Source organism: Rhipicephalus sanguineus, chromosome 7, assembly GCF_013339695.2.
Source record: "Rhipicephalus sanguineus isolate Rsan-2018 chromosome 7, BIME_Rsan_1.4, whole genome shotgun sequence".
NCBI lineage: Eukaryota > Metazoa > Arthropoda > Arachnida > Ixodida > Ixodidae > Rhipicephalus > Rhipicephalus sanguineus.
In genome coordinates, this window is record NC_051182.1 from 133,867,736 (window position 1) to 133,882,612 (window position 14,877).

General features: G+C 47.9%; 1 protein-coding gene across 1 annotated transcript; it reads left to right on the forward strand.

Annotated features, from left to right (window-relative positions):
- Window positions 1-49: 49 nt before the first annotated feature.
- Window positions 50-13,512, forward strand: LOC119399991 (NAD-dependent protein deacetylase sirtuin-7). The gene is made up of 6 exons (XM_037666898.2): window positions 50-279; window positions 377-514; window positions 2,322-2,500; window positions 3,919-4,327; window positions 9,393-9,580; window positions 9,959-13,512. Exons 1-6 carry the CDS (start codon window positions 184-186, stop codon window positions 10,284-10,286), a joined length of 1,338 nt encoding a protein of 445 aa, XP_037522826.1. The 5' UTR covers window positions 50-183; the 3' UTR covers window positions 10,287-13,512.
- The last annotated feature ends 1,365 nt before the right edge of the window (window positions 13,513-14,877 follow it).

Here is a 14,877-nt window from a genome sequence, read left to right on the forward strand (position 1 = left end):
GCTGGGTGCCATCAAACAACAAGGCAGCCAGGCAAGCCTGTGACGCCAATGTATATAAACAAAACCTGTCCGGCAATGGCGTCTGCCAGGCAGCTCTTGTTGACTTGGCGGTCGTGAGAGGCAGGATCGCTTAACAAAACATTCTCGGGACAACTTTTTTTTCCTCGCCAGCCGAGCAACAGCATGGCGGACCTAGAATCTTCCAGTCGCGAGTTGCGGAAGTCGGCGGACCTGAGGAGGATATTGTTCAAAGAAGAGGAGCAGGCCAAAACGCGACACGTATGTGACGTTCTTTTATGGCTCCGATGCGCCTGGGGTGTGAAACCAGCACCTTCGGGGGGGCTCGCCTAAACGCGACGCTTGGGCTTTCGCGCAGATCCGTAAGCTGATGAACAAGCCGGCCTGGGAGCGAAGTCCCGACGAAGAGTGCATCTTGGAGAACTCGCGCGACCTGGTTCAACTCCTCCAGGAGAGGTCGCGTAAACGCCGGTGCAACGAGCAACGTCTACAGGAGGTGCGTAATGAGACTTCTTGCCAACGAACGTCTGCGGCGTTCGCCCAGCGCTTGTTGTACGTGGCGAAACTGCGACAGAACAGTTCCCATGAGCACCGTACACGGCGTTTTCGTACGTGTGATCAACAACAACAAATACGAGCTGTATCTACAAACAACCCCCTCTTTAATAGTATCCCCTAACCGACGCTTCATGTTTGTATGTCTCCTCGTGGTAATTCCTGCGACAAACATTGGACGTTGTGCTAAAGCAGCCCTAGATTTGTTGGGTTGACTCGCGCCGCTGTCTTTGTTTTCACGTCGGACGTTCTCGAAACTAGGTGGATGAAAGTGTTTTGCACCTCCGGCGACGGGACCTGAACTAGCGGAGAACCTTTCTGAGCGTTTGCAAAGAAATTGGCTGATGCTCCTGCAGCTTTCGCTTCAGCTGCTATTTTCGCGGACCAGCTGTTGAACGGCCGACACGAATTCTGTGTCGATGTGGATGAAGCGCGGCCAGCTGCTCTGATCCAGCCCGATGATTGGTTTCGGCTGCGCAGGTGCTTCAGAGCGTTCCGGCTATCTGCAGCATGTGCCTTTTTTTATCACAGTTGCAGCGTCTTTCCCGATCAGTTGATTATGTTTCCATAGTTGTGATTTGTTCCCTGTACAATGTATGGTGATCAATGTACGGTGATCTCAACAGCCATTGCAACCACCAGCTGTTGAAATCACCGTATTACGGTGTTTCAACTGCAGAAGGCAACACTACGCTACACAATGTGATTGTTTGGGGCCAATAAAAAGATATGTGAGAAATGTGAGAGTTACAGGATTGTTTCATGTGGTTTTACTGACTCGCATTTGTATGTTGGAAAATACAACACACTTGTTATGTAGAAGGTATCGCTGGTCTGCCAACAGTGGCCACCACAGTAAGACGGAAAGGCGGGTTAGTTGGTTTGGCTGCATTGTGGAAAACTTGCGCACACCACACGAACACACAATCCTTGTGAACTTTTTTTCGTTGTGTCTTCATGTGGTTTGTGCATGTTTTCCACAATACAGTGGCCACTATATGTCGTTCTCCGCATACAACGAAAATATAGCACACCGTATACTATGAGGATGTGGCTGTACAAACAACACAAGATCTGATGCAGCTTTACATCTGCAAATTGTAGCATGAGTGTATCAACACCTTATCTAATGCATATTGAATAGCTGTTGTCAGATGTGCCTCTGCGTTCACCATATAGTCACGCAGGGGAACATACACAAAGCTTTACATTTGCCAAAACTATTAGCCGCTAACCAACACCCCTGCTGTTGCCTTAAACTCCTTGATCAAAGTTAATCGTCGTGTGGAGCTGTGTTAATCGTCGTGTGGAGCTGTGTTAATCGTCGTGTGGAAATCTACACATTTTATGGGCCCTGATTTTATAAACTGTTTTTGAAGACCAGGTCACCTGGGCCTCATCCACCTACATTCTGTGATGGTTATGTTGTCCACAGTGATCGCAATGATGTCACTGATAATCTCTGACTAAATCAAATGCAGATTTACTTGCATACTGCTAGCATTGACTACTGTTGACGGAATTATGTCTTATTTTGGCTCTTCACTGTTACAACAGCCAGATCATCTTTGTTCAATTTCGATCCAATGGTTAACTCATCTATCAAACGTCTAGGGCCATTCTTGCATACAAATGTTTTATGTTGATCATGTTCGTCGGCAATGCGTGTTAACTGTTTGCTGCAAATCAGTTGGGAAACTTGTCAGACGGGCATCAGCATGTGAATGTGGTACCTTGTGCCCATGCAGGTGCAGGATCCACCGGCAGTGCTGGCCGAAAAGTGCGAGGCGCTGGCAACGGCGATTGCTGAGGCGCGCCATCTGGTGGTGTACACGGGTGCCGGCATCAGCACAGCAGCACGCATTCCTGACTACAGGGGACCGGCGGGTGTCTGGACGCTGCTGCACAAGGGCTTGACACTTCCCGAGTAGGTGCCACATCTTGCGCCGAATTACGCTGGATCTTGCATTGTCTTGGCATGCTGCGTTTGCAACGTCAGGATCTTGAATTGATAAGAGAGCCCCTGTATAAGGAGCCATTCATGCTCAACTGCCATGTTGTTTGTGCCTGAAGTTCATATAAGGTTCAGCACAGTTGAAACTTGGGCTTATTGGTACAGGATTATTGTATAGAATAGCGCTGGGCAAATAAGGACACAAGAACAACATGCACAGATACGAGTGCTATGTGTTGTTCTTGTGTCCCTGTTCGCACAATGGTGTTTTCTATGAAGTTCCTATAAAGTTAGATTTGTTTGATGAATTTTGTTTAACACCATGGTTTGATGCAGGGGCTGTATGTGGTTTCCGAAGAGCTCGCTTTGCCAACATGCAAGTGGGTGACACCATCGTTGCTCCCCAGTCACGCGCCCCTGAGGTGACGGCATAAAAGTTCTTCGGAAACCAAATTGTTGCAGAATAGCGCTGCAGTACATTAATTGCTCAGTAGTTGAAATGCAATACTATGAGCTTGTGGGTGCCGCTGTTGAGCTTTGGGGACATCGATCTCATGCGTTGCTGATCTCATGCCACGTGTGAGAGCCCTTGTAATGTATTGTGACTGCATTTTGCCAGCAAACTGCAATCCAGCACTTGGCAATGGCATAAGAAGTGCCTGCTGCCAATTGCTCTCAGGGTATCACATTTCAGTTGCTACGAGTAACTAGCCGGTCAGTTGCTAGCAGAGAGCATTGTCCTGTGTTTTCTGACCTGTGTCGTCTTTTTCATGCCATCAAATTTTTCTCCCTTATGCAAAAAAAGTTGGGCGCCCTTACACTTATGGAAAATGGGGCCAAGCGAAGGTTGGCATGTGCATACCTGACCTACTACTTCATTTTCTTTCTTTCTTTCTTTCTTTCTTTCTTTCTTTCTTTCTTTCTTTCTTTCTTTCTTTCTTTCTTTCTTTCTTTCTTTCTTTCTTTCTTTCTTTCTTTCGCATTGTGCAATGCACCCTCCTAACTTTTTCCTTTCTCCATGCCAGGAATTGGACCTTCGTCCACATGCTTAGCAGCACAGCACTTCTGTTGGTACAGGCAGCAACGACATTCATGTGTGAAACAGTGAAATGCAACAATGAAATGTCAAGTTACATTGGGAAAGGATCAGAATGCCATATCAGATATGGCTGAGCGCCGACAAGCCCACGATCAAGAGAGCATCAATTATTGGAAAATGGCGCACACACTCATGTGACTTGCACACCTTTACTCGTGTGACTTGCACACCTTTGAGTGCCGCATTTCTGTACACTCGCCCGCATCGAGTTTCTCATGTATGATCCTGCTGCCAACGAAATCTGTAACTCATAAAAGCTTCGCTTAAAAATAGAACTTATTTTCCATTTCAGGGTCCAGGACCTGAGCCAGGCTTGCCCGACCTTCACGCACATGGCGCTGGCGCAGCTACAGCGCACGGGCCACGTCAAGCACGTCGTGTCGCAGAACTGCGACGGCCTGCACGTGCGGAGTGGCCTGACCCGCAAGCGCCTCTCCGAGGTGCACGGCAACATGTTCCTCGAGGTGTGCCCGCGCTGCAAGCCGCTGCGGCAGTACTTCCGCCTCTTCGACGTCACCGAGCGGACCGCGCTGAGGCGGCACCGCACAGGCCGCCAGTGCCACGTCTGCTCCGCCGACCTGGTGGACACCATCGTGCACTTCGGCGAGACGGGTCGGTTGCGCTGGCCGCTCAACTGGCAGGGCGCGGGACGCGCGGCCGACCGGTGCGACACCATACTCTGCCTCGGCAGCAGCCTCAAGGTACTGGCTGTACAGTAAAGTGTGTGCTGGGGAGCTATTCTCGAACTGCCTATCTGAAGGCTGTTTCACATGCTGCGCTTGCAGTGAAAAAAATTGCTGTTTGCAACCGCTGCTAATGGCAGATTTGTTTCATGTGGGCTGCGAATGGTCTGCGATTTGCGTTGTGCGACTGGCGTGGCGAGCAAGGTTGCTTGCTTCCGCTCTTTGTGGCAGGCACTGCTTAATTTTTCAAATGTAGTGCAACAATCTGTGCATTATGATATTGTTAACTTTTCATAAACGCTAGCGAAAAGCACTCACTTTTTTCTCATTTAGAAACACTTTCTATTATAAATTCCTTTCAACATCACTGTGTTTTGCGTCGTGTGAAACGGCCTTAACGGACATGTCTATTTCATCGGAGCGTATTCACTTACTCGAGAAAGCCAATCAGCAGCAGCTGAAATGGACAGTTCACTAGACGGATGCATCAAGAGTATCTCCTGTGGCTGTACAATACAGTGTGTTGTTTTTTCTATCCACACTGGCTTCTGTGTGCTGTTGCATACCAAAATATGGTGCTGGTACCCTGTGGTACCCTAGGTGCAGCATAACAAAGCTGTTAACCTCACTGCCATTCCCATTTTATTTATCTCTGTCTAGAGCCAATTGCAAATTGACAGGCAACTGATAATTGAAAGGAAATGACCTGTGATGACTTGCTTATTTCTTATGCTCATTTTATTAACCATAGACACGTAAAGCGTGTCCAAATTGACTTGTTTCGCGTCTGGTGTAGCGACACCATGAAAGAAATAGCTTGTATGTGGCAAAACTTATCTGATGTAGTGTGCCACTTGTTTTAACGTTAGAGTGTTAAAGAGCTCGTTTCTCAGAAATTTTGACGTCGGCATTGTTGGTTGTGAGCGAAAAGTCAGCGTTGTCCGTGAGTGAAAATTCTAGATAGATGCAAATAGATAAATAAATAAAAATCTTAGGTTCTAGAGAAAATTGAACCCAGGTGTTTTACCACAGAGCCATGCCATTGCTTGAAGCTTCTCATAAAACACAACTCTATATGGAAACTTTATTGCGAGGAGTCTCCTTACACCTGTAATGTTATGTGGCAGAGGCGTAGAATCGCAGCATGCGTCACAACATGTAAATTGTGCAGCAAGCGGGTGGTTTAAAGGCAAACTCATTAGAAAGCGCTCAGACCAGGGGCGTAGCCAGAAATTTTTTTCGGGAGGGGGGGTTCAACCATACTTTATGTATGTTCGTGTGTGCATTTGTGTGTGTGTGTGTGTGTGTGTGTGTGTATACGCAAGCAAATCTGAAAAATTTCGGGGGGGGGGGGGGTTGAACCCCCCCCCCTCCCGGCTCAGACATAGTTAATCATTATCAGCTGAAAAGGCATCAGGAAAGTGAGCAGCTGCGTAGGTGCACGTTTGCCTTATGGACGTGTAGTGGGTACATCACTAATTTGCAAAAGGAAGACTTATGGCGGAGTGGGCACTTTGCAACTGTACTTGCAGTAGACATTCTAGGATAGTTTGAAACGGCCAGTGTTACTCGCACAGACGTTCCCGTTCTTTTTGCATGGTTGAAGTGTCCCCTGAGAAGCGAAGTCAGGCTAGCAATTGAGAAGACGATGCGAACGGTGCCCGATTACGCTATCGCGTTCTGCTCTTGAGTCGAAGCTCAAGCGTTCTCCCAGTTTCTGTTATAGGAATTAGATTTTCAGATTGCCGTGTACACCCAGAATATTTTAAAGAGTGTCTGGACTGCGAGATACTCGCAGATACAAACCTGCCAGCGCAAAAGTTATTCCTTCTCGCTGGACATTTTGTAGGACCCATGTAATGATGAATGCTGTGAGAGAAACCAGTGTGTTGTGTAGGCAGATTCATCAATCTTATGTGACCAGTGGGAAATACAAACATGCTATGGATAGGTAGTGTTGCCATTTTTGTCTCTTTTTCACTGGCACAGCCATTTTGTGTGTGTGTGTCTCACGATGCCATTTGATGGTTCGACCTTCCACTGGGTCACCGTTTTGGCAATTTTTCCTGTTTTCCACATTTCGGCAGTTGTGACCCTAGCATAAGAGCTAGGGTGACAAGCACTGGGGTCATGCATTCAGGCATGGTCAATTTGTCCCTAAGTGCATGCTTTCCTAAGGTGCGAGACCTTTCTAATCGACTCTTCTATGAGTTACAGATATCAGTGGCAGCAGCATAATTCACAAAAGAAAAGCCAGCACTGGCGAGGGTACAGAAATGCGGATGTACACAAATAGGCCCTTAAAGGTGGAGCTGGTCACATGCGTATTGGTGTCCAGTTACTGATGCTCTCTCGATTGTGGGCTTGCCGGCGATCAGCCGTTTCTGATGTGGAAATCAGATCTTGTTATCGAGGTCACTTGACACATTTCATTGTTGCCTTTCATTGTTTCATGCGTGACCGTCGTCATTGCCTGTAGCAATAGAAGTGTTGTGCTGCTGTGGATGAAGGTCCAATTACCGGCATGGAGGATGGAAAAAGGTAGACGGGAGCATTGTGGTTAGAAGGGAGCATAGTAGGCCAAGCATGCGCACACCAACTTGTCCCCATTTTCCCAATAGGGGAAGAGCTCCTAATTTTTTTAATGTGAAGTTGCAAAACCAAACGTGTCTTTGATTTTACCGGTTCTTTTTCTTGTGTGCTTTTCCCCCATGAGACAAATCGCATCCTCTGTATATCCCTGATACTTTTTTTTCGGAGACTGTCCAGTATTGATGCCCATCGCATGCTTCGAACAAAGAGCATTGACCTATGCAGAAATAAGAGAGATGATTTTCAGTTGTTTTAGTTAACACGAAAAAAAAAAGCGTAATTTATCACAGATTCTCACATATGTGTGGAATTCGCCAGCTTAAAATTTTCTTATTTACTTGGCAATGGTAGCATTCTCAAGAATGGGAATTCTAAAAGCTTCGCTTCTGGACTCGCCTTCATGTTTGCATAGACGATGCGGACTCGCCTTCGTCCGCGTCATCTGTGCGAATAAGCAAGAAAGAAAAGTGCGAGCGTGCATTCATGGAGTGTACTTGTGGCTTAGTTATTTACCGTATTTACTCGATTCTACCGCACCCTCGATTGTAACGCGCACCCGTTTTCCGCGACAAAAAAAAAAAAGAATAATACCTCAATTGTAACGCGCACCCATTTTTCGTGAGAGAAATGAACAAAAAAAGTCCGTAGGAGTCAAACTTCACACATTCAGAAGAACAAGTATTTGGGTTTTAAAGAACTGAAGTTTCAAAAAAGTAAAACACAAAGTCAAAAAGCGGGCCTTGCCGCTAAAACTGTCACCACTACGGCGGCGATACGAGTCGCGTAATGGATCAGTCCTCGTCGCTGTCAACACTCTTCGATTTCGGGAAACCGGCCCTGCTTTGGTCCACTGAAACCTTTTCATGAAGCTTTGCTGTAAAAAATCTCCTGCTTCTGTTTGCGCCAGTCTCGCACGCACGTTTCGGGAACTCCGAACTATATCCGAACGACCGCGATGCGGCCCGATTTCCGTCCGTCTCTCTGCATATGTATTAACTACAGTCGACGTCCGATTTCCCGGACCCTCAAGGGACCACGAAAACGTCCGGAAAATCGGGCAGTCCGGGAAAACGAATGCATGTGAAAACGCACCTTTTTGGTAGGTATTTTTCGCTGACGGAGAGGGTCACAGCCGGAGTACAAGATTCCCGTAGCAATTCAGCCAATGCATCGTTTAGGTGGCTCTGAAAAGAGCCGTTTATTTAAAGAAAATACGACGTGGCCGGCACTACCTCATAGGTCAGCCGGCCACGTCGGGCGCAAAGAAGTCGCTTATTTTCTTTTGCACGGTCCGCTTGCCCGCGATTATGTCTGCCTCAATTTCAGTCACGTCATGTTGCCGCTGTACACCAATGACAGTGTCATCAGTGCTCGCGTCAACTCCGAGCTCGTTGGCTGTGTAGGAGCTGGCTCTTCGTTCTCGGTGTCGGAGTCATCGGAATCCTCCGTAACTTCATGAATGATTTCGTCATCGGTCAACTCCGCGCATAGCTCGAGGTCTTTGTCAGCGTCGGCGAAGCCCTCAAGGGTTATCTCGGCTGGAATCAACACGCCGCCAGCGCGCAGATCGTCGAAGGCAACGTCCGCGGATGGCAGGTCATCATCGTGACCTACGAGGTGGCTTTGTGCGCTTCGAAGGCGCGGACGAAGACGAAGGAGCAGTCGGTGCCATTGCTGTAAACGGCGAATCCGCTCGACGAAAAGCGCAGCACGAAACAGCTAGGAACTCGGTGGATGCTGAAGGTCGGAAAACGTGATCACTGAAGGTAGCGCGCAGCAGCAAACGATCAACCGCAGACACGGCCGCACGTGAACGAACACATTGAGGTTTGGCTTGGCTAAGCTAAGGCTAAGCTACGGCTGGCAACGGATTGACACGTGCGGTTTCGAGGTTACGGCAGCCGCAGCGCGGTGCGGCGGTGCTGCTGGCCACACCTGCGATGCGAGTATGGTGGGCTCAAGGATATGAAAATGAAAACAACCAAAATGGCGGCGTCGGTGGTGTCTTTGGGTCGGCGGTTAACAGTAAAAAGTCCGGGAAATCAGATGGCGAAGGCTATAAGCGTCCGGAATTTCGGACTTTTTAATACATTGACTTTACGGGGAACTTGACGGTGCCACAGATGAGTCCGGGAAATCAGGCATGTCCGGAATTTCGGGCGTCCGGGAAATCGGACGTCGACTGTATTCTTTTAAATACGGCATCGTGGTACACTCGTCGAGTATTTGGAGTCGGCACTCATGCCGTCAATGCGAACGCAGAACGGGATGACAATCTCCTCGGCACACGTACGAACTGAAAAAATGGCAGAAATGGCCAAGACGCGTAGGAGGCGGCCATTTTGAAATGTCGATGGCAATATGATAACCAAATTTCTTTTTTTTTTTTCGGCACTCGATTCTAATGCGCATGCGATTTTTGGACTCGCTTTTCCGGAAAAAAGGTGCGCGTTAGATTCGAGTAAATACGGTACACTCTGTTACATTACAGGTGCTTCGGAGGTACCGGTGCTTGTGGGGTCTTGACCGGCCTGTTCGCGATCGGCCGAAGCTGTACATCGTAAACCTACAGTGGACGCCGAAGGACGAATCAGCTGCCCTCAAGATCAATGGCCGCTGCGACGACGTCATGCGGGCTGTCATGGAGCATCTAAAGATCTGCGTTCCCGAGTACGAGCGGTGAGTCTGGCGTTTCTTGCCTGCTGGCCGCACATTTATCACAACAGGAGCCAGCTCGAGCAGCTAGACGTAGTGTGCAAGTAGTTCAGATTCCAACGGAGGTTGGCGTCTGAACATTTTACAAACATTTTTTTAAACATGTCGTGACCTTTTTTTGTTCATTCCAGTCTTCGCCCCATCGCGATTGCCATCGTCTGCAAATGACATTATCTGCTGCCGTGTAGCAACGCATGGCACCTAATGTCGTTTTGTGTGTCGAATGTCCTTAGATACAAATGACATTAAACCGTTCCCTGTGACAGGGGTATTAGTCTTTACCACAAAAGCGTTTTTCTTTAAAACAGGGTTTGACTGTATTCAACCGGTCCATCTATGCAGGCACAACGACCCGCTCTGGAAGCTGCACACGCCCGTGCGGCCCAAGGAGATGCAGACATTCACCCGGTTGCCCCTGGTCGTGGCCGAGGAACCCCCCCACCAAGACCACTGCTACGCGATATCAATCAAAAAAGAAGACGACGAGGATGGCAGCGAGAATGGCAGTGAGGACGAGGACAAGCGGGGTATCATCAAGCAGGAAAGAGAAGAGGAGACAGTAGCGCAGGACGAGGAGGAGAACGAAGAGGAGGTCGACAATGCGAAGAAACGACCCCGACTCATTGGCTGGTACGGGAAAGGGTGCGCCAAGTGGCGTCGGAAACGTTAGCAGACGAGCTGCGTTGTGCTGGCCTGAAAAGGATGGTAGCCCGCGTCAGTGGTCACCGGTTGTGATTGTGGCGACATTGGCCTCGTGCCGCGAGTACCCGTGCTCGACACCCGTGAACGGAAAATGAAGTGCAGTTTCGCTGAGGCACTGCATCGGACGACAACTGCCCCGTGAGAGGTTGCGCTGTGCGCTGCCACGTGACGTGTTCGTGCAATCGTTCCGTGAACAGGAGAACAAACTGTGCTTGCGAAGTCGAGGTGCAACTCGATTGTGTGGCTGGAGAGAGTGCAAGACGTTTTGGTTTTGAGGGTCTTCCCTGCGCCGTCTGCCAATCGTGTGTTGATAAACTGTGGTGCGCTTGCAGTAATCGAGGCCAGTACAGAAGCCGGTGTGTGCATCATCTTTGATAGCGTGGGTCATTTTTTATATCAAAGAAGCTGAAAAAAGCATACGATTGTGAGCAGTGGGAATAGAATGTTTGCAGCATTTTGCATGAAAATGTTGAAAAATGAGTGTGAAATTCTTTAAGTCGGCACGCATTTCTGACACTGGGACTGGAAAATGCTGGATATTCTTTCTGCATTACTGCCGCTTTTGAGATTCAAATGTATTTTCACAGAAATGAGCAACTTGTAACCGTCTCCTGTACGGACATGTTGATGAAAATTGATCAGAGTAGCAGCTTCCATCTAAGAGACGTCTTGTAATTGAACTGTGCAAGACGTTTCGTAGACTATTTCTTCAAGAGGTTTCGCAGATGAGCTATCTGGGAGGTATCGTAAGCCAGCCGAGCTTCTGGGTGATTCTCGTGAAGTGTTCCAATGAGCTAGAATTGTTTGAACCATCATCAAAGGATTGTGTTTGTAGCCTTTCACTTGAGTGGAGTGGAACTCTTGCTACTGCAGGCTCTGAGAATTAAGCTAGAGCTCTGTTTACACCTCACACTAAGTTGCTACAATTGCAGACATGAAGTGCCGAAGCATGTTTACGGGCGGCGTTCATTGTCCTTTCAAATGTGTTTTGGAGATGAGCTCCGGAAGAAGTCTCACAATGAGCAAGACTTGTGTTTAAGCAAGTTGGTTCATACTTGATGCGGAACAAACGAGCGCTGTGGAACGGGTACATAGACAAGAGGCACACAGGACAGGCGCTCGCAGGATGAGCGCCTGTCCTGCGTGCCTCTTGTTTATGTCCCCATTCCGTAGTGCTCGTTTGTTCCGCATCTCACAATGGGCGTCGCGAGGTGTTTTATAAATGAGCTGAAATTTTGGGGTATTTAATCGAGTCAAGATTTTCGTTAGCTACATTTGTACAATTTATTGTGTTTCGAACCTGTTATGCAGACAGTTCTCCAAGAGTTTTCACAGAAGGACTCTACGAGACGTATTGTAAATCGCCCGAGGTCTTGGACATATTTTGTTACGTGAGGCTTCTCATTAGCTGTGTTTGTACAGTTTACTTTATGGTTGAGCTGTCATTGGTTCAAGAAGACTGCATTCTTGGCCTTTCATTTAAAATGGCTGATCAGAGTGAAAACATCTGTTACTTCTAAAGCCCACCTTTCAGAAACAAACTAGAGTTGTCTGGTACCCCTTTAATAAATTAGTACAAAATGTGACATGTAATGATTGTAGGCATTTTACAGGTGGCGTTCATTGTCTTTTGAAACCCGTTTTCTAGACGCGCTCTGAAAGAGGTCTTACAGATGTGCTCTGCAAGACGTGTCCAAGACCGGCTGATCTCTGAAGCCTGCCTTGTGGAGAGATAAACTCATTGGTTTTGCACACCATTGTAAATTAATATAAATCGTGAATTAATGTAATTATTGGTGGCATTGTCATCTTGAACTTTCTATTTGCAGATGTAATTATTGGTGGCATTGTCATCTTGAACTTTCTATTTGCAGACGAGTTCTGTAAAAGGTCTCGCAGATGCCCTCCACAAGTGGTATCGTAAACCAGCTGAGCTCATCGGGAATGTCATGATTGTTAACCAAGTTTATACAGCTTATTTTGACAAGCTTAAGCCGTCATTGATTCAGAAAGGCTGCAGTCTCGGCCTTTCGTTTGAAACGGCCAATCAGAGCACAACGTCTGTTTCTTCTACAGCCTGCCATTCTGAGCTAGAGTTGTCCTTCCTACGCCCTGTCGTAAATTGATATCAATTTCAACACATAATAATCGCAGACATGAAATGCTGCATCATGTTTACAGGCGGCGTTCATTGTCCTTTCGAATTCGTTGGCCATGCGATGGAAAGGAGCTAGAAAAAGAATCTGTTTCAATGAATGAAGGGTCTTTTTGCTTACATTTTTTTTTAAGTGCAAGGCATCTAAATAGACCTTGATGATAGACTAAGGACCAAGGCACTACGTCATTACGGGGGTGCCACCAACAAGAAAGTGCGAGGAACTGTGGCAGACACTGGCTGCTAACTAGACTTCGCAGTAGATGCTCGAATCTGTGAATTACAGTTTCTGGGACAATTTGTGATGGTGCTCGAAAGATTCCATTAAATGCAACAGCACACGGCTGTTCCACCGTTACTTCAACAGTGCATTCGACAAATGATGCCATTTGAACCGTGGCAACGACAGTGCTTTGGTGCAGTCCACAAACTGTTCAGATGCATAGGACGATAAGATGCTTGTGCTCAAGTGATGTGTTTTGTGATGCAACCTATGTGGCCAGTGAAATAGTCTTCCTGTGCATTTTTTTACTGAATCTGAAATATGCAACAATGCAAAGACCTTCACAAAATGCCATGCGCTAAGCAACCCAGCTTTTGGACGGCGGTGATGCTTCTAGTGACACTAAAAGTCTTTTCGTTGTTGCCTTAACTACACTGTTGTCATCGCGGTAGTGTTTTTGTTTTCTTTTTTACCATAGCCATGTCAGCATTGTGTAGACTGAGGCAAATGCAAAAACCTTTATTGCTGGTACCGGTGATGTCACGCAGCCCTTTGATTACTGGTGCAGCACTTTACCGCAGAGGGGTAAAGGTTTTTGCCAAGATCAAATCACCCCCGTAACTTTGACTCGCACCCAGTGACCGTATGTCTCATCAAACGAAGCCTCATGGAGCTTTCTGTATGGCGTGTGCTGCAGTTAACAATGCAGTGCGTTAATGCAATTTCCTTTCCCATGGTGCTCTGTCAAGAATCCTTTGTATTATGTGGCGTGAGTGATGTCATACCTCAGTAAAAGGTCTGAAAGGTCTGGTACAATGTCCTTTCTTTCATTTCATGATGATGTGCACCAGTTTCATTGATCTTAAAGGGCCCCTAAACCACCTCCGATAATTTTTTAACATTGCAAGTAAACGTGTGCATAGAGTTCAGAATGCCGTCGTGATGAACAACGCCACATGCGGCAGCGCTACGAGTCGCTAGCACACCACAAATTCCAAGGAACAATCCCTCCTACTCTCCGGGCCTTTCAGTAATATCTAGCGTTGTCCGTGGTGTCAACATTTGTGTCTGGTCATGTCAGCCACAAAAAGTTCACCGATGATTACGATGCTGCCTAATACGAATTCCGAGCGCAGCTGTTTAGGTGTTTTGATTTTGCCATAAGTTGAGGCGCAACTCCCTCGCTAACCGGGAGACCGCGGAAGGCAGTGCGTGGGCGCGTTCCACAACAGCCACCACAGACAGGCCTCTGTTCATGCAGCGCTTTATTTCCATATATGGTATCAGTAGACGCCCTCGCCGCATACCTTAGTGATGACGTCATCGGCGACTGCACGATGGCATGCACTATTCTGGCACCACAGAACCTGTTGTCTCGCCACTGTCGTTCCCTCCTCCTCGCGCTCTCCTTGTTATCGCTGTCTTTCATCCTCCACTGCGCTCTGCATGCACTCTTTTGTCCTCATTAGCTCTGCCGGTTATGCCGACGCTGCTCAACGCAGGAACGGATGCCTAAGAGCTGCGCTCGAAAACTTTATTATGGGTGAACTTGTGCCCTGAAAACAAGATGTAAAATCTAAGTGCGCTAGAGTGTTCCACATAAAGTGTCCCTTCGACCAACGCACGTCGTCTCCTCCCAAGCCTCGCAGGTCAACCCACTTTCTCATGCCCGTGTGCGAGAGGCTGCACTGTCACAAGAAGCGCGAGCAGGCACGAGACATTGCAGACGCTAACACATGTGGCTCGCTGCGCTCCGCGTTCGCTCTATTGGTTACGCCGACGGCGACGCCACTCAACGCAGGAATGGGCGCCTAAGAGCTGTGCTCTAAAAGATCCTGTTTGTCTGCTCACACGTACACGCGCTCGCCACTCTTCTTCCTCGCATGCTGTGGAGGAGCACTCGGCCAGGAGGAGAGATGAGCCGATAGACGGAGCTTAGCGAAGGAAAGAGCAAAGTGCCAGTGTAACACACACAGACGTTCTTTTCCTTGCGGCACGGTTGAGGTGTCCATCGAGAAACGCAGCCAGGCTACAGATAGACAAGGCAATGCGAGCGAGGCCCAACTACGCTATTGTGTTCAACTCTTGAAGGCGAAGCTCAAGCACCCTCCGAGCTTTTGGATTATCAAATGTGTGTAACTCAGCCATTACAGCACCGTTTCGAAGATTCCTCGCGGCTAC

What these genes read in the sequence shown, in the direction of transcription:
- LOC119399991 (XM_037666898.2), top strand. Translation starts at nt 184, where the DNA reads ATGGCGGACCTAGAATCTTCCAGTCGCGAGTTGCGGAAGTCGGCGGAC. An exon ending in GCCTCGGCAGCAGCCTCAAG is followed by an intron (nt 4,328 to 9,392) that starts GTACTGGCTGTA and finishes GTTACATTACAG; the next exon opens with GTGCTTCGGAGGTACCGGTG. An exon ending in TGCGTTCCCGAGTACGAGCG is followed by an intron (nt 9,581 to 9,958) that starts GTGAGTCTGGCG and finishes CCATCTATGCAG; the next exon opens with GCACAACGACCCGCTCTGGA.